Source organism: Puma concolor, chromosome A2, assembly GCF_028749965.1.
Source record: "Puma concolor isolate L17-30 chromosome A2, mPumCon1.1.hap2, whole genome shotgun sequence".
Lineage (NCBI taxonomy): Eukaryota > Metazoa > Chordata > Mammalia > Carnivora > Felidae > Puma > Puma concolor.
Genome location: NC_141668.1, coordinates 87,302,947 through 87,326,826, shown reverse-complemented (window position 1 = coordinate 87,326,826; position 23,880 = coordinate 87,302,947). Strand labels below are relative to the sequence as shown.

The following is a 23,880-nucleotide window of genomic DNA, read 5'->3' as shown; positions in this document are numbered from 1 at the left end:
TTTTTGCAACAAGTTACACTTCAATCCAAGGGGGTAATAATGCTTGCTTCATCTCTAGGGAAACCAGATAGCTGCATCAGTAGATTTTTCTCTGTAAGTTTAATGGAGAACTCAGAATGGGAGCAGAAATAGGAACTATCTAATCCTCTTGGAAATAATCCTCAGGGACCTGATCTGGAGAAATCTTTCTGTTCTTTGTGGGCTCGCCCAGAGGAACAGATCCCTTTGGGGAAATAGCACCCTCCAGTATCAGGTCAGTGCCAAAGGGCAGGTGTCTTTAGTCAAATATGTGTCCATTGCAGTAACATTCTTATATATGGAATGAAAGTAGAGGAGAAAAAGAAAGAAAACTCACTGGGAAATTTTAAGTCAAGTCTTTTCCTTTTATAGACCCATCATCATAAGTTTCATCTCAGTTTTAGCTTCCTATACATTGTTTAAAACTGTTTTGGGGCGCCTGGGTTGCTCAGTGGGTTAAGTGTCCAACTCTTGATTTTGGCTCAGGTCATGATTTCATGGTTTGTTAGTTTGAGCCACACACTGGGCTCAGGGCTGACAGTGCAGAGCCTGCTTGGGATTCTCTCTCTCCCTCTTTCTGCCCCTCTCCCACTCTCTCTCTCTCAAAATAAATACATAAATTTTAAAAATAAAAAAAAACTTTTGTTTATTGATACCTTATGTTATGGTCACTATTTGGGTTACCATTAATATTTCGATTTAAGTTATGAATTTTTCACAGGATGCCTGGGTGGCTCAGTTTGCTAAGGGTCTGACTCTTGATTTTGGCTCAGGTCATGATCTTGTGGTTTTTTGAGTTCCAGCCGCAGGTAGGGCGCTGCGTGCTGACTGCATGGAGCCTGCTTGGGATTCCCTGTCTCCCTCTATTTCTGCCCCTCTCTGCTTACTCTCCCTCTGTCTCTCTCAAAATTAAAAAAAATAAATTATGAATTTTTCAGATTTATCATTTTGTCCATTAACTATTTAGTGAAAGAAACCAAACTTTCACATAGTATAAGAAAATTTAAAGTCACCCTTATGTAAAATGAAAGAAAGAGAAAGATGAGGTGGGAGTAAAGATCTTACTAGCAGTGTACAATTAATAATGGAATAAAATTTTATTTCCATTTACTTTCCATAAATTCTCTAAGAATAAAAGAATAATCAAGAAACTCATGCTCCTTTATAGTTAATTGAAAACTAATCAGAAAATGTTAGTGAAATAACCTATACATTCCAAGTACCACATGTCCCCATTAAATAAAATGCCTTTACATTTCTTTAGTGAGAGAACACACATACTAGTTTTTTTGTTTTAAAGTAACTTTTGGAATTTGCATATTTCCAATATATCCTAGGACTTTTCTAACTCTCCTATAGGTTTGGCTTCATTACTTCTGTTCTCCAACTCCTCATGGACTTTCTGTATTATAAATAGAAAAATCAAAAAAGTCTGTAATTCTTTTGGAAAAAATAAAGAGAACATGAACATGACAGGGATTATATGAATGGGAAATTACCCTGAGTCGAAGAAGTATTTAGGTGACACAATCAATAGAACTTGGGTGGAGAGGTGGTTTGATGGGAGATACAGTTTTGTTGACCAAGACTACTAGGTTTTGATTTTGAGTGATTTGATACACCATGAATTACTGTAGTGAAAAAAACCCAGACTATTGGGAATGGCTAAAGGAATGTAAGAACTATATTCTGGGGACAGTGTTATAGCTTGTATGGTACTGAGAGACAAACAAATATCGGAACTCAGAACAGGGACTCATGAAGTTAATGATGAGAATTAAGACAAGACTAAAATTATTACAATTATGATACAAAGTTAATCTAGTACAAGATTCTGAGGTCAAATTGGTGTTATACCGTTCCATACTATTGACTTAGAACATTTTGAATTAGGAAGTTGATGTGTTTGTTCTAGGGTCTCAAGCTAAGGTGGATTTCTGTATGGGGTTTCTATTAAGGGGTTTCCACTGTTGGGTTTGAGGAAGGAATCTAGGCATCCATTCAGTCATTCAACTCATATTCATTTAGTGCTTCCTAGGTGCCAGAGAGCACTCTAAACTTAAGAATTAGCAATGATGCAAACAAGTTACCTGACCTCCTAAAGTTTACATTCAGGTGGGTGGATACTGACAATAACCAAATAGACAAATGGGCACAAACTATATTTTCAGTTATATAGTAGCTACAGTAAAGAAAAGCAAATCAGAGAAAGGGAATGGAGAATGTTGGCAGGTGCAGTTTTGGATAAGGTTGCCAGGTAAGAGTTTCCTGAAAACTTTTAAATGAATATCTCAAAGTGAGAAAATGGGATATGTAGTTAGTTATTTGGAAGACAAGTAGCCCTGGTAAGTGAAATGACAAATTCAAGATCCCAGATGGATAGGAATGTGTTTGTTCTGTTCAAAGAACAGAAAGGAAGCCAGCATAACTGATATAAATAGGCTGAAGACAGTATAAGTCAAACTCTCCATTTTATTGTAACTAATAATTAATATCAATTTAGGTTTTTACTGGTCCTTTAAAATTCACATTTGTAGAGTCTTTAGAATTAACTTTCATGGAAATAGTCTCATGCAAACAAGATATGTTGACCACTTTATCCTAAATTTATCTGGTTGTTACAAACATATACAGCCTACAACAGATCTAAGAGAGCTGATTATTACATAAGGACAGATTGTTTCACTATATAAAATTTTAATACAGTGTTATGAAGGATTTTCCATAATTGCCAGAGTTTCCAAGCCTTCAACAAGGAAGAGCTTTCATATGGTGTGAATCTTCTGCAACATGATTGCTTTTTAAAAAAAAATTGTTTTAACGTTTATTTATTTTTGAGACAGAGACAGAGCATGAACAGGGGAGGGTCAGTGAGAGGGAGACACAGAATTGGAAACAGGCTCCAGGCTCTGTCAGCACAGAGCCTGACGCGGGGCTCGAACTCACGGACTGTGAGATCATGACCTGAGCCGAAGTCAGCCGCTTAACCGACTGAGCCACCCAGGCACCCCATGATTGCTTTTTTAAAACGCAGGACATCAGGGTATTTTTTAGAACTGTAACTTCATAATTGTTAGTCAGCATATACAGCATAACTGTATACTTTGCAGGATGATCAATAGAGTCCTCAAAATTTCAGATATTGTTTTGTGCATGAATGAAATTTGTTGTCTATAAAAACAATTCATGAAGTGATCTTTGTGAAGATCTTTGTGAAGAATCATCAGCTTTGCTGGTGATTGATATCAATGTTTTGAAATAAAATACTTACTTAGCAATAAAACGACGGGACTATTTTTTTTTTTCTAATTTTGGTGATTCCTAGTCCCCCTGAGAGAAAGAACAGATCCATGGTCAATGAGATTGTAGACTCTTCTGTTATTCAGAGGAGGAATATAGAAGATATAAGGAAATAATGTCCCAGGAAGTTATATTTTTCAGATTTGAAATTCAAATACAAAAATGACTTTTTTAGAGACGGATGTTATGTTATAGTCTTCAAGTTATTGGTCTATGACACAAGTCTCTGGAAAAGAAAAAAAATTGGCAGGAAGGAGGCATTCAGGCACCACCTAAAATAACTGAGGTAGGTAAATCTCCTTTAGGAAGGTCTGTATGTCTAATCTAAGACTAATCAGTCAGAGAAAGACAGATATCATATATTTTCAGTCATATGTGGATCTTGATAAACTTAACATAAGACCATGGGGGAAGGGATGGGGGAAAAATAAATAGTTACAAACAAAGAAAGATGGAGGGAGGCAAATCATAAGAGACTCTTAAATATAGAGAACAGTCTCAGGATTGATGGGGGAGAGGGGAAAATGGGTGATGGGCATTGAGGAGGGCACTTGTCGGAATGAGCACTGGGTGTTATATGCAAGCAATGAACCATGGGAATCTACCCCAAAAACCAAGACCACACTTTACACACTGTATGTTGGCCAATTTGACAAGAAATTATATTTAAAGAAATAATCTAAGACATGGCAAGAGCCATTGATCATCACTATGTTGATAATATTTCCGAGAAACATATGCTCTCATGTACAAGACTGTTATAATCAATTTGACCAAAACTCTCTTGAGTGCCTCCTACAAAATGAGTAAATTTAAAGTAGAACAACTCAGAAGGTTTAAAAATATTCATCCAATCAGGAAAGATAAATAGGTTCTGTGTGTTGAAGCAGTGGAAAGAAATGTAAGTAAAAACTTTAAAGTTATGCATTTTTTTCTTCTCACTAAATGAAGGGCATTATACTTTTTTTCAGGTGAATTCTCAATTTGTTTCGGATAAAAATTTATCGGGAGGTGGAGGGGCACCAGGGTGGTTCAGTCAGTTGAGCATCTGACTCTTGATTTTGGCTCAGGTTATGATCTCATGGTCATGGGATCGAGCCCCACATGGGGTTATGCGCGAAGCATGGAGCCTGCTTAAGAATATCTCTGTCTCTGTCTCTGTCTCTATCTCTGTCTCTCTCTCCCTATCCACCCCTCCTTTGCTTGCTCTCTCATTCTCTCTCTCTCTCAAAATGTATAGGGAATGTTTACAAGAGTTAGAAAATCATAGTAATTATAGACATGAGCTTGAAGGAAATTAATTAAACCCTGAATATCACAGTTTTGGAATCCTAGGCTTTACCTAGTATCATCATCATTATTGGTTGTGAAAGAGCTGAAGAAGTGAGTCTTATGCTCATGAATATTGGCTTTATTTTAATGACATACTCCAAAAAGCCTGTTCCTTTTAGCTACATCTGAACAAAAATTTGTAAGGCTAACAATAAACTAGTTAATATTGTACTTTAGGTAAAAGCAAGCAAGCCATTTCATGTTCCTTGACTTTAGTCTTTAAGTTATAATTTATATGATTGTATAAAATTAGTTAATTAATTGCTTGGTTTGTTTCTTCTAGTCCTTTTGGGAGAAAAAAATACTCGGAAATAGGCATTTTCATTATGTATTTTGGAAAAAGTTGGGTTTACAAAAGTCCCAAACCAAAAGGAAATTTTGTCACCTTTTAAGGCACAATAATACTTCCAGTTTTAGTGCTTTACACAAGAGCATAGCAGAATGCAAAAATCATACATTGTCCATAACTCTGAATACAAACTGAATCAGAGAAAAAAATCAGAGGGAAAAAAACCTTTGGCATTATAAGATCCCAAAGAAGTATAATACTTCACTAACGTGTTTTCCTCTATTGTTCAAATAAACATTTAGTAAGCTTATGTATTAATGTTTTGTGTTCCTCAAATGAACACCCAAATGTATGGCTTGGAATCTTCAACAGTAGGAATATTGCCAAAAGAAAGAAAAAGGAGCAAGTATCAAAATAAAAACATGTTATAATCTGGGTATATAATAACAACTGGATCCCTTAAGTGCAAGCTCCAAGAACCTACTGTTGTTATAGAGGTTATTATTTGCATGGTAAAAATTTTCTCTTGTAATAGAGTACAAGGGAAAGGGAAAAACAATCACTTCTTATTTAATTTTGGTTCCTGGAATGACAACAACCTTAGCATCAATTTAAGCACTGATCTGCCCTTCAGGAAATATTATTTAGAAACTTGGACTGATAGAAGAACGGTTTTCCTCAAGATTATTTATAGTACCAGTAATAATTTTTCTTTAGCGTCAGTATCTCTTTATCATCCAATGCTTTCTTTATTGAAAACACCAATTCAAAATTTTAATAATAAATTCATCAAGGCCATGATATTTTCAAAAGAGTTGATGCTGATTTTAGTGACATGAAATGGATTTATGTAAAATTTGTTGTATGTCTTCTCTCATCATATAACTGCTTAAGTTACATTTATACAAAATTATTTGTACTTAATACTTAGTGTTTTCTACAGGATTTTATGTGCTACACCTAGAAGGACCAAACTTTTATGTACATATTGAAGTGAACATATTGAATTTCATAATCCTGTAATACAACTGTTTAAGAAAATAGGTGTGCTGTTTGCATTAGGCTCAAGTCCATATATATTAAGTCCCATGATTAGGAGAAACCACAAAATTGAGATGAAGGTAAGTGCCATATTTGCACTATATTCTGTTAGAATCCCAAATAGTTTGCTCGTCTTGATTTGGTCCTCCTAAAAATTGGGGCAATATTATAGTTGAGCTTATGTACATTTAAAGGAAACACTGAAGTTTAGGATCAGTGGCTTCTTTAATAGATCGCAAAATAGCATTGCTCCATTTAAAAGCACAACAGCAAAATATGGTAGTGGATGTTATGACAGAAATGCTGCTTGGAACATGACTGTGGATGATCTAAGTAGATGAGTTAAATGAAATGAGATTCCAGGAACTGCTCAGGAGACATGGGGTTAGTTAATAATGCCATTTAGAACAAAGGTTGAGGCAGACAACTGGTAAGACTGGTCAATGAAACCATGAATGTAACATTCGAGACAACTGGAAGAAGTAGGTCAGGCAGGATTCACTGATTTAGAGCCATGGCTAATTCAGCACTTTGGACAGTTCCCAAAGATATGTTGCCTTCCAGGCACTTAGATTATTTACCCTTTAGATTACCAGATCAACTCATTTAATCCTACCTCTTGGTGTTTCACTTATACCTGCATGTGACCTTAATCCCAAAGGAATTATCTGTATTTAACTAAAGAACTCTGTGGTCTGTTTCACATGAAGCCTACATCTTCAGTCCTGACATAAAGATTCATAGTGTTGTGTTACTTGATTTTACATCAGGCTCACCACTGGGCTTTGTTCTATTAACTTAATTTTAAACTTGATTCAATATGAAAAGATAAGGATGAGATCATCCAAGTCACGGAAGAGAGGCTGTTTACCAACACCTGATGGTCCACCAGAACCAAATCCTCTGGGCCATTTACATACAAGGGCATTCAGCAGCTGTTGTATAACAAACTGAAATGAGGTGCTCAGACAGAGTGAGGAGTTGGTGCTGCGGAGAAAAGGAATCTGCTAAAACTGTGTCTAGGATCATGGAGCATAACCGTAGATAGTAACTCACGCACATTAAGGCCCTCCTTGCAGTCTCTGGTAAATAAAAGAATTGCTCTTTTGGGGCGAGTAATTTGAGCCAATTTCTAGGAGGCAAATCTGCAATTCAAGAAAGTCTACTTTGTTTCTAATCAAAGGACAAATTTCATTTTAGCTACACCTTTAACCAAGATTAAAACTAGAATTATTGACAGTGAGACAAAAATGCATACATATGAGAAATACTTTAAAAATGTATTCTTCCTCACAACTACTTTTCAGGTAGATGTTTCCTGTTCTGAAACTGAGTAGTGGGGGTGAATGCTATAAGACTGGTTTCTTCAATGACGGGCATCTTAACTAGACATTTTATAGAGGATTTTCTTGATCTTTGCTAATCAAAAATGAATGGGGTCCCAGTCCCTGACAAGAAATGCACAAGTTGGTAAGTATTTATGAGCAAGAAGAAGCAGAGACTATCTCCCTACCTCCAACTGCATTAGCAGTCTTGATATTCTTGTTTCTGGGTTGGAATCAGACCTAACATAGCTAAAAGATCTATAACCTTAACACTGAGAGTACACCTCCCGCCAAAAAAAAAAAAAAAAAAAAAAAAGCCACTAAGAGTAACCCAATTTCTTCTTACTTTCTTTAGTGGAGTCACAGATATCAAAGACGAATTTTCTAGTCTGGCTGAAGGCTGTAGAGTACTGAGAAGGCATGAAAATGTTTTAGCAAGGAGAAGGAAAGGGAGCAATGGTCCAAACACTGCAGAAAGGAGAATATATAACATAGAAAAACTGGGATTTTATTGAAGAAATCTTATGAGAGATTGATGTCATGGAAGTTTGACAAATATAAAAGCTCTCAGGTTTTTCTTTGTCTGGCTAAGGAGCACATTATTGTTATTCTGTATATTCTGAAAGCATCGGCAGCAGAAAAGGCATTCCCCAGGTTTCCTTGACAAATAACACACTAAGTGGTAGCCCTGAGCCTTGAGTTTATGATCAGTCCTGAAGGAATAATACTGATTTTCATTAGAATGTCAATTCTACTGGTTCCTCAGCTGTAATTGTAAGAAAATCTGAAGATCCCGAGATTTGAGAATGCTACCTAGGTGTCTGCCCAGATGGTTATGTGACCTGAAAAAGGAATATTGTTTTCAACCAAGTATGCCATGTGTATTTGTAAGCAATGGTATTGATTCCACAAAGTCATATATACAAAGTTTTTTTAGTCAATGATCAGCTCTATGCATGTGGAGGCAATTAACAAGCTGGCACCAAACTTTAGCAAACTAAACTTTCAATACTGAAAAGATGTCTGAAAAAGATTCAAGACAACCCACCCTGGCTCATGAAACTTGGCTATATTTTTATGGTTTCAGGATAGTTTCCTCAAAATTTAACTGGAACCTAAAATTTACTTTATTTTAAAATATTGCGGGGCGCCTGGGTGGTGCAGTCGGTTAAGCGTCCGACTTCAGCCAGGTCACGATCTCACGGTCCGTGAGTTCAAGCCCCGCGTCAGGCTCTGGGCTGATGGCTCGGAGCCTGGAGCCTGTTTCCGATTCTGTGTCTCCCTCTCTCTCTGCCCCTCCCCCGTTCATGCTCTGTCTCTGTCTGTCCCATAAATAAATAAAAACGTTGAAAAAAAAATTTAAAAAAATAAATAAATAAAATATTGCTATTAAATTTCATCCTGAGAGGTCTGGAGATTTAACATGAACATTTGGTTTAATTTTTTTTCACCTTCTATACAGTTAACAGAGTCTTTATTTTTAAAAACAAAAAGAAAAGGTCATATTGTTAACCATACTACTTTTGATTTGCTCCTGCATGTTAAGCTGCTGGGTTTTTTGTTATATAAATATAATATTTATATTTGCTTTTATATTATAACATATATTTATATTTATGTATGCTACATATATAATATTAAATAAGGTAATTAAATACATTATTATTGGCAGACATACAAACTAATGAATGCCACTAAATAATGTCACAAAACTCACAAGAAAATATGTTACAAAATTTATTGTTTATTTACTCTGACTTCTTTGATATAAGTACTTTCTATGATTTATACAGTTATTTTTCATATAGTTTAAGCAGCTTATATGAGCAACACAGCTTTTATATTTAAAATATTTTCAATCAACCTCCATCATTACTTATTTTTGACAACATGAACAAGAAACAATACTCATGTGTAAAACCATTTTCTTTTCCTGGGTATTTTTGCCTATTTCCTATAAATGTGGCAATAAGCAACTAAATGTCTTAGCCATAATGTAGGCACATGTCTCAGCCTAAATTGCCTTAGGAATGCAAAGTAAAAGAAGAGATTTTAATATTTCTAACAATATAAAATATTAAGTTCTTAAGTAACTCTAGTCCACTGGGCATCTACAAGTAAGTGAAGGAGGAAGTAGAGGGTCAAACTACTAATGAACCCAACTTACTTGCTAATGGGAGACCTCAAGTATTTGATTGACTAAGCAGCAATGCATATATTATTACTTTTGTTTTTAATATCACTCACTATTACTTTTAATACAGTAAAACTGGATTCATCTTTGAACTTACTAATATATACAAATATAGTTCACACATACAATGGCTATGAAATACATAATTCCATTAGACATAAACTACATGCCTGTAGATGTCACTTAAATGTATAAATGTGATCATATCAACATGTTATTTATTTGTGCTTTTCAATGCTACCGTTCTCCTTTTACAGATAATTCTACTGAGGTTCACAGATACCAACAGAGTTATTTAGTATTTATAGTGGATAAGTAATAAAGTCAGATTTGGAACTGAGACAGATTCTGGTTCATGTTACAGTGCTCTTTCCACTGAAAGATACTTCCTACATTCAAGCTTTTAGTGTCATCTATTGTTCATGTTTGACTTGAGTACACAAGGAGACTTTTCTATTGCAGTAGAGCTTGGGAGAGCAAGCACAGATCATATTTCCTCATATTTTCCTACTTCATCATTTTGCATGAGATGCAAGTGAAGGCCAGTGAAGTGAAGGAACTAAAAAAAAAACACACAGAGATAATGACAGGACTGCAACTCAAGTCCTGTGCTCTTTGAGATGTTATCTAAAGATGAAGATAATTTATTTGGAAGATCACAGCTTAGTCTCAGGAGGCCATCACAAGTATATTTCAGTGGGCACATACATATCTCTCAGCATCTGAAGAGTAGAATTAATCTAGATGTATCCTAACTTTTTATTTAGAAAATATGTTTCTAAAATTACCTTATTAAAGCTCTCAAACCAAAAGCAGTAGCTTATCAGTAATCTGGCATCCTAACGCATTTCAGCAACAGAGAAAAAATGTGATGCAACAAGGAATAAATTTAGCAGACGAGCTGTGCTTACCTTCATAAGTCCCACTTTCTAAGAGAGCACCACTTTTCTCCAATTCCATAAAATCTTCAACGGTGATGAAAATATAGTCCACTCCAGGGACCTCACCCTCCTTATGTGGCCTTGTGGTGCCTGAATAAGGAAAAATTAAAAACAAAAGAAAGACTCTAAGTGATTTGTTGTTGAACTTTAGAAATATCACCATACTTCTGAATATTCAATAACACTTGTTTGTACATCCTGCGAGTTGGCAGCCTGCATTTGTCCTTCTGTTTGTTTGGAAACAGAAAATAGCATGGGTAAAGATTAAAGTAAATATACAAAGCATTCTTCTTCATCAAGCTTATAAAGAGTTCATTGCCATGGAATGCAATTGCATACATTTCTTACAGTGGAAAATGCAGACCATTGTGCCCTTTTTTGAAGGGGCGTTGGAATATTGGGCCAGAAGTCTGCTGGCTCAGGAATTTACATATCTCACTTCTATGAATAAACCTTTATTGTTCTGTAGATTGCCTTGCTATGACATAAAATACAATGGAAAATAGGAATGTTAGCAGCATGTCAATGTATCTTTCTATTTTCATGATCTGCTCCTTTGTAAGAGTACTTTTGGTTTTCATTTGTTAACTTGGCCCCCCAAAATAACTTATATTTGATTTAAAGGAATACAAAATCTTTACTATTACTTAAAATTAATTAAATAATAATTGGAATTGGTGATAATTATAATTCAGTTAGTATTATAATTCCAGTAATAGTTTCCTTTCTTTCCCTTCCCTCCCTTCCTTTCCCTTTCCTTTATTATTGCCTTTAATTCTGACTGAACTGGGAAGAGAAACGCTCTGAGGGGTTGCTTCATGGGTCAACCACTCTTGTTTCCTACAGGGTAAATGGGACATCTGTGGCCAAGGTGACAGAAATATCAACCTGTGGCTCAGTGCATCTGTGCTAGAGAAGTCAGGCTTCCAGATCTGCTGTCCAGTTCATAAGGCAGGAATCAAAATAGAGACATATTAAAGGTTGTGGGTGTGTTTTCTGGTGCACTTCCCTCTCTGAACATGCCCTAAATTCTCTTCTTTTTCTATGCCACCTAATAAAACATTTTGTGTTGTCAGATTGGAATTTCCATAATGCATCCAGGCAAATAGTTTATAGAAATAAACAAAGGGCAGATATATATAAGCAAGTATTAATACATTGGCAGGATTGTTCACGTTCAAAATTTCCTCCATATTCTCCATATACTAAAAAAAGTATTTTAAACCCTTAAATTTAATTTTCAGTCTATGAAATCTTTATCAACTAGACCATGAAAATAGCCAATCGGTTTTCCTTTTGGTCTGTTAGGATCAGATTTGAACTGCAGATGAAAGGCATAAACTCATGCCAGAATATACAATGTGCTAGTGAAATTGATTTTGTATAAAAATGAATAATTTCCATTGAAAACATTTTTTGAAGAGATTTGAAAGCATTATTTTCTAAAATTAAATTTTAGAACCCTTCTTTGGAGGTTGCAAAACAATTTTTTTCCATAATCACATTTAATGACTTTCCCCTAAATTTGTTACTTCATTTGTTTAACTGAGCCACATTTTGCAATATTTCCTACTGCTTTTATGCTATACAATATAAACCTCCCACACCTAGTATGCACAGTGTTGTCAAATTAATGTTTCTATGAAAACCTTAACTTTCAATATCCTGACTTTTACATGCTTAACCCTTGTGAATTAAAAGCACATTAACATAGTTTTTGGCAATCAATTTGTTTTCTGTTTATTTAGAACACACTCTAATCATTAAGAAAAATAGCATAACAAAGATTCCATTTTCCTTACTAATTTATCTGCATATTTCAGAAGCTACATGCTTTGATTAATTAAGTGCTTGCAGTGCAGTAATGCATTCCTAGCACAATATCAGCACAGGACCACATGCTTGAGGCCAGTTCCTGAGTTTGCTTCTGGACTGGAATTACTTGACTACGCCAAACTCTAGTGGACATGTTTGTGGTTGTGATCTTTTGGAAGGACCATCAGTACTCTGGTTCACTGGGTAGGTTTTCCATCTCTATACTGCACCTCAGGACAATGCGACTGAACTCTTGCCTTGGGGATACAGACTCCTAATGGCTACATCAGTGTCACCTGTTGCTACTGACCTGCTTAAAGCTATTTGGATGGAGGCTCACCTACCTCACTGTGGCTTGAAGAAGTTCTATACTATAATTCCAAATGCTACAATTCCCATCTTTGACATTCATCTCATGTCTTCTTTTCTCATCCTCTTCATTTTTATAATTATAACCCCCAGGCTCTTGTTCTCTTTTAATTTCCCTCATGTTCACCAAATATGGCTTCAATTCCCTCTCTAAATTCTAAAGACTCTAAATTCTAAACAACCTAGAATCCCATCTTTCCTTTAGCTCACCTTCACCATTCCCCCACTCCTAATAAGCTCCCAAGTTCAATATTGGCTATTTCATTCATAGACTGTTAGTTGCTCCAGAAAACAGTGGACATTCATCCACTGAGAAAGCACCCTACATATTCAGGTTATCTAATATCAGTTTGATTCAACTGATGATTGGCAATCCTTTTATATGTCTTCCTTCTCTGTCACAATCAGACCATTTTCTAGTACTCAACAGGTGTCACTTTCAACAGAAGACATTAGTGCATTCTCTTTGTGGTAAAGAAAGAGATAATCTGAAATCAAATTCCCCAAAGCTCATCTTATTTTTTAAGTTTGTTTATTTATTCATTCATTTTAAATGTTTATTTATTTCAGAGAAAGACAAAGTGCCAACAGGGAGGGGCAGAGAGAAAGGGAGACACAGAATCTGAAACAGGCTCCAGGCTCTGAGCTGTCAGCACAGAGCCCAATGCGGGGTTTGTACGCACAAACCGGGAGTTCATGACCTGAGTTGAAGTCAGATGCTTAACCGACTGAGCCACCCAGGCACTCCAAGTTTATTTATTTTGAGAAAGAGAGAGAAAGAGAGAGAGCAAGAATGAGTTGGGGAGGGGCAGAGAGAGAGAGTGAGAGAGAATCCCAAGCAGGCTCTGCACTGTCAGTGCAAAGCACGACAAGGGGCTCAAACTCACGAAATGTGACATCAGGACTTGAGCTGAAATCAAGATTCTAGATTAACCAACCAAGCCACCCAGAACCCCCTTCTCAAAGTTTCTTAATTTGTACTTTCGTTACTGGCATTCTCTTCACCCTTAATTGGAATCATCCATCTATCTTGCTAAAATGAATCCTTTCTCTTCTGCTTTCTTGCAGGTTAGTTTTTTTTTTTCTTTTTTAAAATCAGAGTTACATATGCAGATATTTTGAAGTCAACCATTCTACAGAGCTCAGTATTTGAATAAAAGCAGACTGTCATCACCACTCCCCAAAACCTTCCCTTCATCCAGAGGCAAAGACTCAACATTTTTAGCTGATTCTTTTGTTTTTACCTCCATCTATTTAAATAATTTATTTACGATGTCCTTCTTTCTTTTTTTCTTTCTAATGTTTATTTATTTTTGAGAAAGAGAGACAGGGTACGAGCAGGAGAGGGGTAGAGAGAGAAAGAGACACAAAATCTGAAGCAGGCTCCAGGCTCTGAGATGTCAGCACAGAACCCAATGCGGTGCCCGAAGTCACCAACAGTGAGATCATGACCTGAGCTGAAGTCAGACACTTAAATGACTGAGCCACCCATGTGCCCCCTCCCTTGTATCTTTGTACATGTGTTTTACTTTAGCTATTATTTCCTGATTTCTTGGTAAAGCAAATGAGGAGTTAGCTGTTTCTTGCCCATGTTTCCTACACCTCACTTCCTCCCTCTCTCCTCCTCCCATTCTCCCAAAAGCACAAACTTGTGTTTAGATGACTACTTAATGTTTACAATGACAACAGTATGTAAATCTATTTCCACCTGAACCTTGTGATGTGGTAGTAGACTAATTTTCCTTTCTTGCATAACTTTTGTTTACTCTAGATTTAGTGTTTCCATTTCCAATTTCCCTTATGTTAATGGAGAATTCAATTAATTAACACCTTCCTTGTTGGATAAATCAACTTTTAACTTATACAAGTATACTTAATATTTCATCAGGTTTATCCTATTGAAGAAATTGCTCCTGGAGCCTCTAACCTGCTCCAATCCAGACCTGCTGTCCCATGACACAGCTGTCATCCTGGGATCATCTTTGCCATCATCCCGGGGATTCACTTTGCCTCTTCCCTGTGTCATACTGCTCTTTTCCCAGATCCCATGTCTCTTTTTGTGGTCTATTCCCTCGTTTTGGCAGAGCACATCTGCCAGAAGCTTTCTGTCAAAAGCTTTCACAGAAGCTACATTTTCTTTTCATGCCTGAAAAATACTTTATTCTATCCTTATGGTGGCAAATCGGACTCAGCATTTCAGGAAAATTTCATAATGAAAACATATTTTCTCCATCCTGTTCCTCTGTTAATGTCACCACTATTATTCTAGCCATACATGCTTTGAACCTTTCCCTCAGAGTCACAATCGGGGTGTCTGTCCCTCACTTGTTTATCCCATCTCCAAATATTTGGCAAATTCTGTGCCCTGTACCTCCACAATGTTGTCTTTCCCTTCTGTACTATCTCTGTTCTAAAACTGCCCTCCTGGACCTGGTACTGGCTATGTCACTGTTGTGACTGCCTCCCCCTCTTAGTTTATCATCGCACTCCCCAATTACCCTGGGAAAGCACGAGGCTGACCTCTAGTCAAGAGATTTGGTTGAAAACATAAGGAGAGGAAAATACTGAAAGTTTAAAAAGTCAGAAAAATCTAAGATTCTATTATTGACAATAAAAGGTGATTCTGGCATACCAGGTTGTAGAGTCTCAGGATGGACTTTCCTTTATGGAACATGTGAGGAAAATAATTTGAGAAGTTTCCTCTTAAGAAATATCTTCCTTTGGGCTTGTCATGTGGCATTCTCCTCTCTGGGTACCCCAAAATTTCCACCGTTAGAATTACTCTTTGGTTTAGACCAAACAGAAACTATCTTTAAAACATAAGCTATAGTAGATGTGAATGTGAGCCAGGCAATGAAACTGCCTGGGTTTGGTGGAGCTCTGCCATTTGCTATCAGTATTACCTTGAGTAATGTATAACTCTAGTTTTCCTATCTATAAAATATGGTTAATACCAGTAGCATTTTGGTTGATTTGAAATCAAGACATTTGAAACCAAGAAATGAAAAACAATCAAGGATTCTTCAAATCAAGACAATGTCTGGAACATGTGAAGCACTCAAAAAAAATATTTATATTAAGTACTGTTGTTTGGAAGAGCAGAGATGACACCCTGGATTTTTTTTCCACATGAATTTTTGCCACAAATATTAATTGAGCACTTACTATATGCCAAGTACTATTCAAGATACTGAGGATATATTTTTGAATAACACAAAGTAGGACCCTTTCTTTTGTGGAACTTATATTCTACCAAAGAGAGACAGAGAGTAAACAACAACAACAACAACAACAACAACAACAAAACATAATTAAAAAGTAAGTTATATAATATGCTATAAATAATTAAATTCTAATAAATGACCATAAATCATTTTCACCTATGGATTATTAGCAGGTTAATTACTTAGATTTTTAACTGTTAGTTTACACAAATGGAGCAAAAGCTTGAAGAGAAGAGAAAGAGAGAGAGAGAGAGAGAGAGAGAGAGAGAGAGAGTGTGAGAGACAGAGAGAGAGAGAGAGACAGAGAGAAAGAGAGAGAAACCTTAAGGATCTGAGGGGAAATAGACAACAGTTGAGAGCTGCAGGCTTCCCAGGGACGAATGCTGGCTTGGCGAAAGATCTCTGGGAGCCAGCAAGAACCTACTTATATTTTGGAAAGAATCACTAAATTCCTAAAGAGAAATTTTACGTATTTCACATATTGCTTGTTTTAGCTTAGGTCAACTGGCTTACACATTGGTGCCCAATACAGGTATTTTTGAACTTTCAAGGTTATTCTCACAGGATTGATAAATAGGACAGTGCATGATAGGCTCTGATGACTAGCATATGTACACACACAGAGACATATATATCACCCCAAATTTTAAAAACAGGGAAGTGTAAGCATGGTGTAGCAGAAAGGTTTTCAAAGTTGGAATTCAGAACATTTGCATTCTATTTTGGTTTTAATAATTTAGGTTTGTGGTCTTGGATTAAAACATCATTGAAGTTTATTTATATATTTATTTGTAAGAAATCTCTACAATCAATGTGGGGTTCAAACTTCCAACCACAGGATTAAGAGTCACATGCTCTTCTGACTGAGCCAGCCAGGTACCCCGACATATATATGGTCAACAGACACATGAAAAGATGCTCGACATCACTCATCATAAGGGAAATACAAGTCAAACCACAAGTGAGATAACATCTCACACCTGTCAGAGTGGCTAAAATGAAAAACACAAGACACAACAGGTTCTGGTGAGGATGTGGGGTAAAAGGAACCCTTATATACTGTTGATGGGAATGCAAATTTGTGCAGCCACTCTGGGAAACAATATGGAGGTTCTTCAAAAAGTTAAAAATAGAACTACTCTATGATTCAACAATTGCACTGCTAGGTTATTTACCCAAAGAATACAAAAATGCTGATTCAAAGGAATGCATGCAACCTGATGTCTATAGCAGCATTATCTACATTAGCTAATTACAAAACAGCAAAACATTTTTATGCTGAAATAAGTATAGTTACTTTCCCAACTCAGTTACCATCCCAAAGGATTATGAGAGGTGACAGTGAAGCAAGACTCACCAGTAATAGAAAGTTATCCCCCTGTGTTAGGAATAGAGTGGAAGCTAGTAGAATAAAAGAGGAAATACAGGTGATTCATCATATAGCTAAAAGCTGAAGCTCCTCTTCTTTTAATGCTCTTCTATATTTGATTGGAACTTTCCTAAGTGGTGTTTAGATAAGTGCAAAAGAAATTTTATTATCCAGATTATGGCTTATAGATTTCATTCTTTGTCTCCCGGACCACTCCTCCAAAGGGAAAATAAATAGAAAGGAAACGGAGGAAATGCTACTAAATTGAGTCTTTGCTTTATCTCTGATCGCTTCATTTCTTAAAAAAAAAACAACATATCGAATAATTGCCAAATTAAGTACTGTATGAATAACACCTTCTTCATAAGTTAATAAAAGCATATAGTATTTCTGCTCAAAAGACATGTCTAAAGAGAATGAATGCTCCCAAATGGTTAGCTTATTATCGATACATAGTGAAAGCATATCAAGGTCGCTTGTCATTTTGTTACCATGGCAACTGGGGGTGCCAAAATGGATTTTATTGTTGTTATTGTTATTATTCTACTTCGTAAATGAAGGAACATTGCTCCTTTTGCCTTAGGAAGGAAAGAGCATGATGTTTGTGGTAAATATAATTCTGAAGCACATTTTGCCTCAGCCTTCTGATATGTTCTGATTTTAGCGAAATGCTTAAAAAAGCAGTCACTGGATTACAGAAAGGTATTACTACCTAGATGATGGTCAATGCAGTTATCTATTGTAATCTATTTTGATGTGCAAAATGTTCTACAGTGTCCATTACACTATAGGCACCCTATACACATTTGCTATAGAAATGGATTTGGAATCAATCATTAATAGTCAATGTGTTCTAAGCAGATGGGTCACTGTGTGAGAATCTGAGAACTAAATTATTTTCTTATCCATGTTTCTGAATATATTCTCTCTTCATTCCTCGTGCTTCTCAACTGCAAGCTGAAGGAAATAAATCTTGACAGCTACAGTGACTTCCTCTAGATTCGACCTTTAATTAACTTACTCTTTAAGATTTCTGAAGACACTGCTTTAGTTTGTCAGTTACTCATTAGCAAGTGGGAACACCATCACCAGATTTGTGTGTGTGCTTCCAATAAAAACATTCAGGAGATTCCCTGGCCGATGCCCCTAATCAATTTTTACATAATCTGCTTAGATCTTGGGTTTTATTGCACTCATTTTCAATCATATAAAATCCAGAAATATGATTTCATACAGACATAGAGTTAAGTTAGCAAGGAAAATCATTTAGTTTGGGTCACTGAGCCCTATGTGGTATAGATTATAAAACAATGTGAGCTTTATAGATTTCTTGTCAGCTGATGGGGTGGGTTGGGTTAAGGTCAAAAAGCAAAGTCTGCAATTTGGTTCAATTAATCACCTATTAGGTATAAGAATTACTTAGTGCCTCAATAAAACACTCCACATGTTTTATAAAATATTAAATATTTGACAGTTTCATGTGAAATATATCAGTATTCGACTTAACAGTGTATTACTCTAAACCTCAGTAATTATTTCAAAACTCTCTTATCCTCTAAAGTAGCAAGCTATCAACTATTGTTTAAAGTTGCATTTGCATAGTTAATAATGTTCTTCATTTTTCAGACAGAAGTTTTTGAAGAAGAAAGCTCTCCTTGAATATATCTGGATATGAAAGTTCAGACTAATGTCTTATACAGCACCAATTACTGTTTTACATCTTAACAGTTTGGATTGAGGCAGTATCATACCCAAACAAATGGCTCCTGAAATGTACGATACATCAGAATCACATGCAGAACTTGTTAAACACAGATTGAGGGGTGTCACACTCAGAGTTTCTGATTCAGTAAATATTAGGTGGTGCCTGAGAATTTAAATTTCTAACAAGTTTCCAGGTGCTGTTGATACTGCTAGTCTAGGGACAAGGATTAGAGAACCACTCACTGCTCTAAACTCACTCAGATCTCTAGAAACCCAAACTAAAAGCAATATGATATCTCATTATTAATTTAACCACAACACGTCATAAAGTATGTGGTTTGCGACCTTAGAATTCACTCTAGGGTAATTGATAGCCATGTCCTGGGTTCAGAGGAAACAAGCCATTCTTCATTTGTTGGTATATAGGTATATCACCGCTACTGAACATTGCTTTTCCACAGTTCTCTTTGAAGTTAATTGAATTTGGAAGACAATGGACAAATCCCCACTTATGTTTGCTCATAAATAACTTTCATGATTATTGGAAGTAACATAAACGATCTTGGTTCTACATATACAACAATATGGCTTAAATTCTGAAGACATAGGAGGTTTGAATGTAGCTCACCAGGAGTGATAAACAACAATGTGGCAAGAAAAAACAAGTATATGATGCAGACGACTTCTTGGATTAAGAAAATACTATGGTAGTGAAAAAAAGGGGACAAATATGAAAAATTTGTGGATCTCTAACAAACAAGACAAAGTAGCATCTTCTTATTTCTCCATGCCAAGGTATTTGATTCACTAAATGTTAAATTACAGCTTGTCTACAACTATACTAATCAGACTAAATCAGGGAATGGGCATGCACTGTGGAATTAGTGCCCATAAATCTCTCTGTGGGAACAAATTATTTAGAAAAACATATCCTTTCATCAATTCCATAATTTCATCAATTCCAAGACTTATATAATTATGTCTCTGGTGTAAACACTAGAGAAAACAAGGGGTGAAGATGAGAAGTGTCTTTCAAAACTCAAAGTTTATCTTACTGTCCTTATCACTTGAACTGAAAAACCCATGATGCTAAGAAAGAGAGATAGGCAATGTGTATGTAACATTGTGTGTCAACTATACTCAAATAAAATATGTATATTTAAGAAAGGTAAGCAATGTTTGGGTGATTGCTTCTGAAGCTGATGCATGCATATACATTTTGACTTTTAAGGCTCCTCCACTAAATGATCCTACCTAATTATTGGCAGTACCAAGGCATCACTGACTGCTGGTACACAAGCAACTACTCACTGAGGAAAAGCTAGGGCAAAGTGAATGATTTCCTAACTGCACAGCATTTGATTTATCACTCTTTCAGCAGCAAAGAAATCACAACCTGAATCCTATCCATTCCTTCACATCAAAGCCCATCTTCTCCACCCGGTGCCTTGCTGAGAAAACTTAGTTGCACAATTAACTTTCCCCATCAAAGTTTTGCCTTTACCTCACTTGCATTCATGGTCCAGAATAATCCACTGCTCTTGGATGTAAAGACACAACAAGATAAAATGACTCACCCAAGTAAAATCAGATTCCTAAACAGTTAACTTCTTGCTTTTTGATCAATTCTCACAATATCTAAAGGAACAGGATAAAGGGACACTGGACTCTCACTTGTAAAATACGGTAACAAACCATAATCTCAAGATTCTTGAGTTGATTATTAATTTCCTGAAATTTTTAACAGTGTGGAAGAAGATGAATGCCCCTTTTGTTACCAATTAATTCAGTTTGAACTTCTGATTTTAATTCTTCAATACTTAATTTAGATATGTTCTATATCGGGCATTCTATAGGATTAATAAAAAGAGGTTTTTGATTCCCTATTTTACTACTTAATAGATAATGTCTCGAGATTACATGCCAAGCTAAAAGAAAAGAAAGATCAGTGACTTTTTATAGAAACAATATATATTTAGTTTGAAGCTTTTATACTCTCCTCATGTAAAATTAATTTGGGCCAGGACTAAACTGCATAGATACGCCAGCTCTCTGAGCAATGGAGAAACACTCTGTTCTTTGACCTTCATTGCATAGAAGGTTTAGTGGATCATAACTTTATCATTTTATCTCTATTAGAATCTTGCAATGACATTAACTTTTACTATCACCATATGTCTCTACGGCATTCTATATTCTGAAATGCCCAAGGTAGATGACAGAATACAGAGCCTACAGAGTACCAGAAGATCCAGAAGAAGGTAAGAAGGCAGTTAACTATTTGGGGATTTCAAAACATGAAAATGCTTTTCAGATTATATGGCACAAATCACATATTTGAGTGATCAAATCTATTTGTTGAGGTTCTCAAGAATATGCACATCAAATTATCTTGGAGGGAAGACAAAAATATTATTATCATATTATTTATAGGAGAAAGTGATAGTCACATTCACATTCTACATTTGAAAAGAAAATTATTATTATCTGGTATAAAGATTAGCATTTACATGATAAAGTTGTATATAAAAAATATACACATGCATATAAGCTTTAAATTTAGGGCCAAAAAACTAGCATAATATATGAAAATAAGACAGAGAAAAAGGGAATTATGTTGGGTTAGGCAATTCAAGTATTTGATTCTGCACTGCATTACAGTACAATATTGAAAATAACTTAGCTAGAGGGCTTTCTCTAGATGAAACAGTCTGCTAATTTTTAATATATTCAATAATACATTTTTGAAAACTTCTATTTTATACAAACATATCATTTGCCCACATACGTATGAAATGTTTAAGAATGAGCAGTATCTAATAGAAAAAAGAAAAAAGGTGTGCCGGATAAATATAGCAAAGTAAGGAATTGTATGAGAAGTTTATTTGTGTAAATAACATCAGTAAGTACGAATAATTATTGAGTCCTAACCTTGGGTGAGGCACTTTTCTCTGCATTTTGCATGCATTAGCTCTTCACTTCTCTTAACAACTCTATAAGGTGAATAGCATTCTACCCATTTTACAGCTTGAGTAACTTGCCCAAGTCACAGGATTGCTAAGTGGCCAAGTCAGGATTCAAACCCAGTCAGTGTGACTGCAGAAGCCAGGTTCCTAAGTAACAGGGTGCTCCCTTCTCCCCTATGAAATGTTCTAAATAGATTTTGTTGTGAGACATGGATGGGGGTGGCAGGTCAAAGTGGTGGGGAATATGCTTCACGGATGGTGGATGGGAGGCCATCATTCAGAGGACATTCAGATAAGTGTTCTGCCAGAAGAGCATAAGGAAATCAGGAGTCAAATATCCTATGGAGAAGAAGCGAGAAGTAAGGCATTCTCTAAACTGTTGCTGAGTTAGGGTAAATAAGTATATCCAGGAAGATAATTCAGAATGATTAGAAAGTAGCTGAGGAGCAAAAGGAGAGATATCTTTGGAAAGAAAGCCCAAATTTGTAAAATTGAAAAGCTACAAACATTTTAAAAGAAATGTAATAGAATTCTGAGCAGAAGAAAAAGTAGTAATTCCCTCAAACTAGAGAAATTACAAAATATAAGACATTGGATAAAGTTCTACTTATTCATAGTATATGTCCCTTTTTACAAGTCACATTACAAGAGCTTCAGTGAATATTTATTTGGTGCCTACACTGGCTTCCAGAAACATGAAAAATGAAAAAGAAAATCCATCATTAAGGAGGCTTCACGTTATCAAGATACAGACAACTGCAGCCACCAGTATAAAAATTACTTCAAAATAGCACTGAAAATGACAAATATAAAATATATTTTAATATCCTTAAAAGAGATGATTAAAGCAAAAAATAGTAACAAAACATAGTGGGGTTTATAATATACAGTGAATTAGTACAAAGACTGGGGGAGGGAATATAGTTTATGTGAAGTGGCCTATCACTTGATGGTTGACATAGAAAGTTAAAGATGTATAAATTAAATCCCAAAGCAACCTGTGAAAAAACACATACACAACTGAAAGAGATCATCAGTTTAGATTAAAGAGCAAGTCCTGACTATATGCTGCCTATGAGAAACAGATTTTAAACAGAAAAACAACAAAAAGTGAAAGGTTTGAAAAAAATACGCCAAGCGGTAATTAAATGAAAGCTGGCATGCTATAATAACATCAGAAAAAGTAGATTTCAGAGCAGAAACTATTAACAGCAATAACGGGGGTCATTTCATGATAATAAAAGGATTGATTCATTAAGAAGAAAAAAATCCTAAGTGTTTATACATCCATCACAGAGATTCAAAATTTATGATGCAGAAACATAAAACCACAAAGAGAAATTGACAATTCCACAATTGTCCTCAGAGATTTTAACACCCTTCTTCAATAACTGATAGAACAAGTACACAGGAAAAGATACAGATCTGATCAACACTAGCTACAAGTTTAGTCTGGCATTTATAGAATACTTCACCTACAGCAGCATAATACACATTTTTTTTACATGCATATGGAAACTTTACCATGATAGACCATATCTAGGCCATATAACAAGTTTCAATATTTTAATATGGTTCAAATCACAAAAACTATGTTTTCTGATCACAATAAAATTGAATTAGTAACCAATAACAGAAAACATCTAGAAAAGCCCCAAATATTTGGAAACTAAAAAACATGCTTCCAAATAGCCCATAGATCAAGGAAGAAATTTTAAGAAGTAATTAGAAATTATTTTGAACTAAGTAAAAATGAAAACATAATGTCCCAAAATTTGTGGGATGGTACCAAATCAAGAATTAGAAAGTTATAATCCAAAATATCTGTATTAGAAAATAAGAAAGGTCCCAAATCAATGATCTCAGGCACTAGAAAAAAGAAGAGCAAATGTTGGTTTGAAAACTGACCCCTGTTCACAGAGGTCAAGGAGAGATGGAAGATACAGGCAGGTCACTCCAGATTCATAGGTGGCAGGTTTAATAAGCAAGGGAA

General features: G+C 35.6%; 1 protein-coding gene across 11 annotated transcripts in view; it reads right to left on the bottom strand.

Moving 5' to 3' along the window:
- MAGI2 (membrane associated guanylate kinase, WW and PDZ domain containing 2) overlaps positions 1–23,880 on the bottom strand; it is a 1,355,992-nt gene that overhangs the window by 594,960 nt on the left and 737,152 nt on the right. For all 11 annotated transcript variants that reach the window (XM_086696830.1, XM_086696832.1, XM_086696831.1 and 8 more), the window contains one exon: positions 10,411–10,530. In XM_086696830.1, the coding sequence (XP_086552956.1) occupies positions 10,411–10,530 (120 nt within the window). The remainder of the gene's footprint in view (positions 1–10,410; positions 10,531–23,880) is intronic.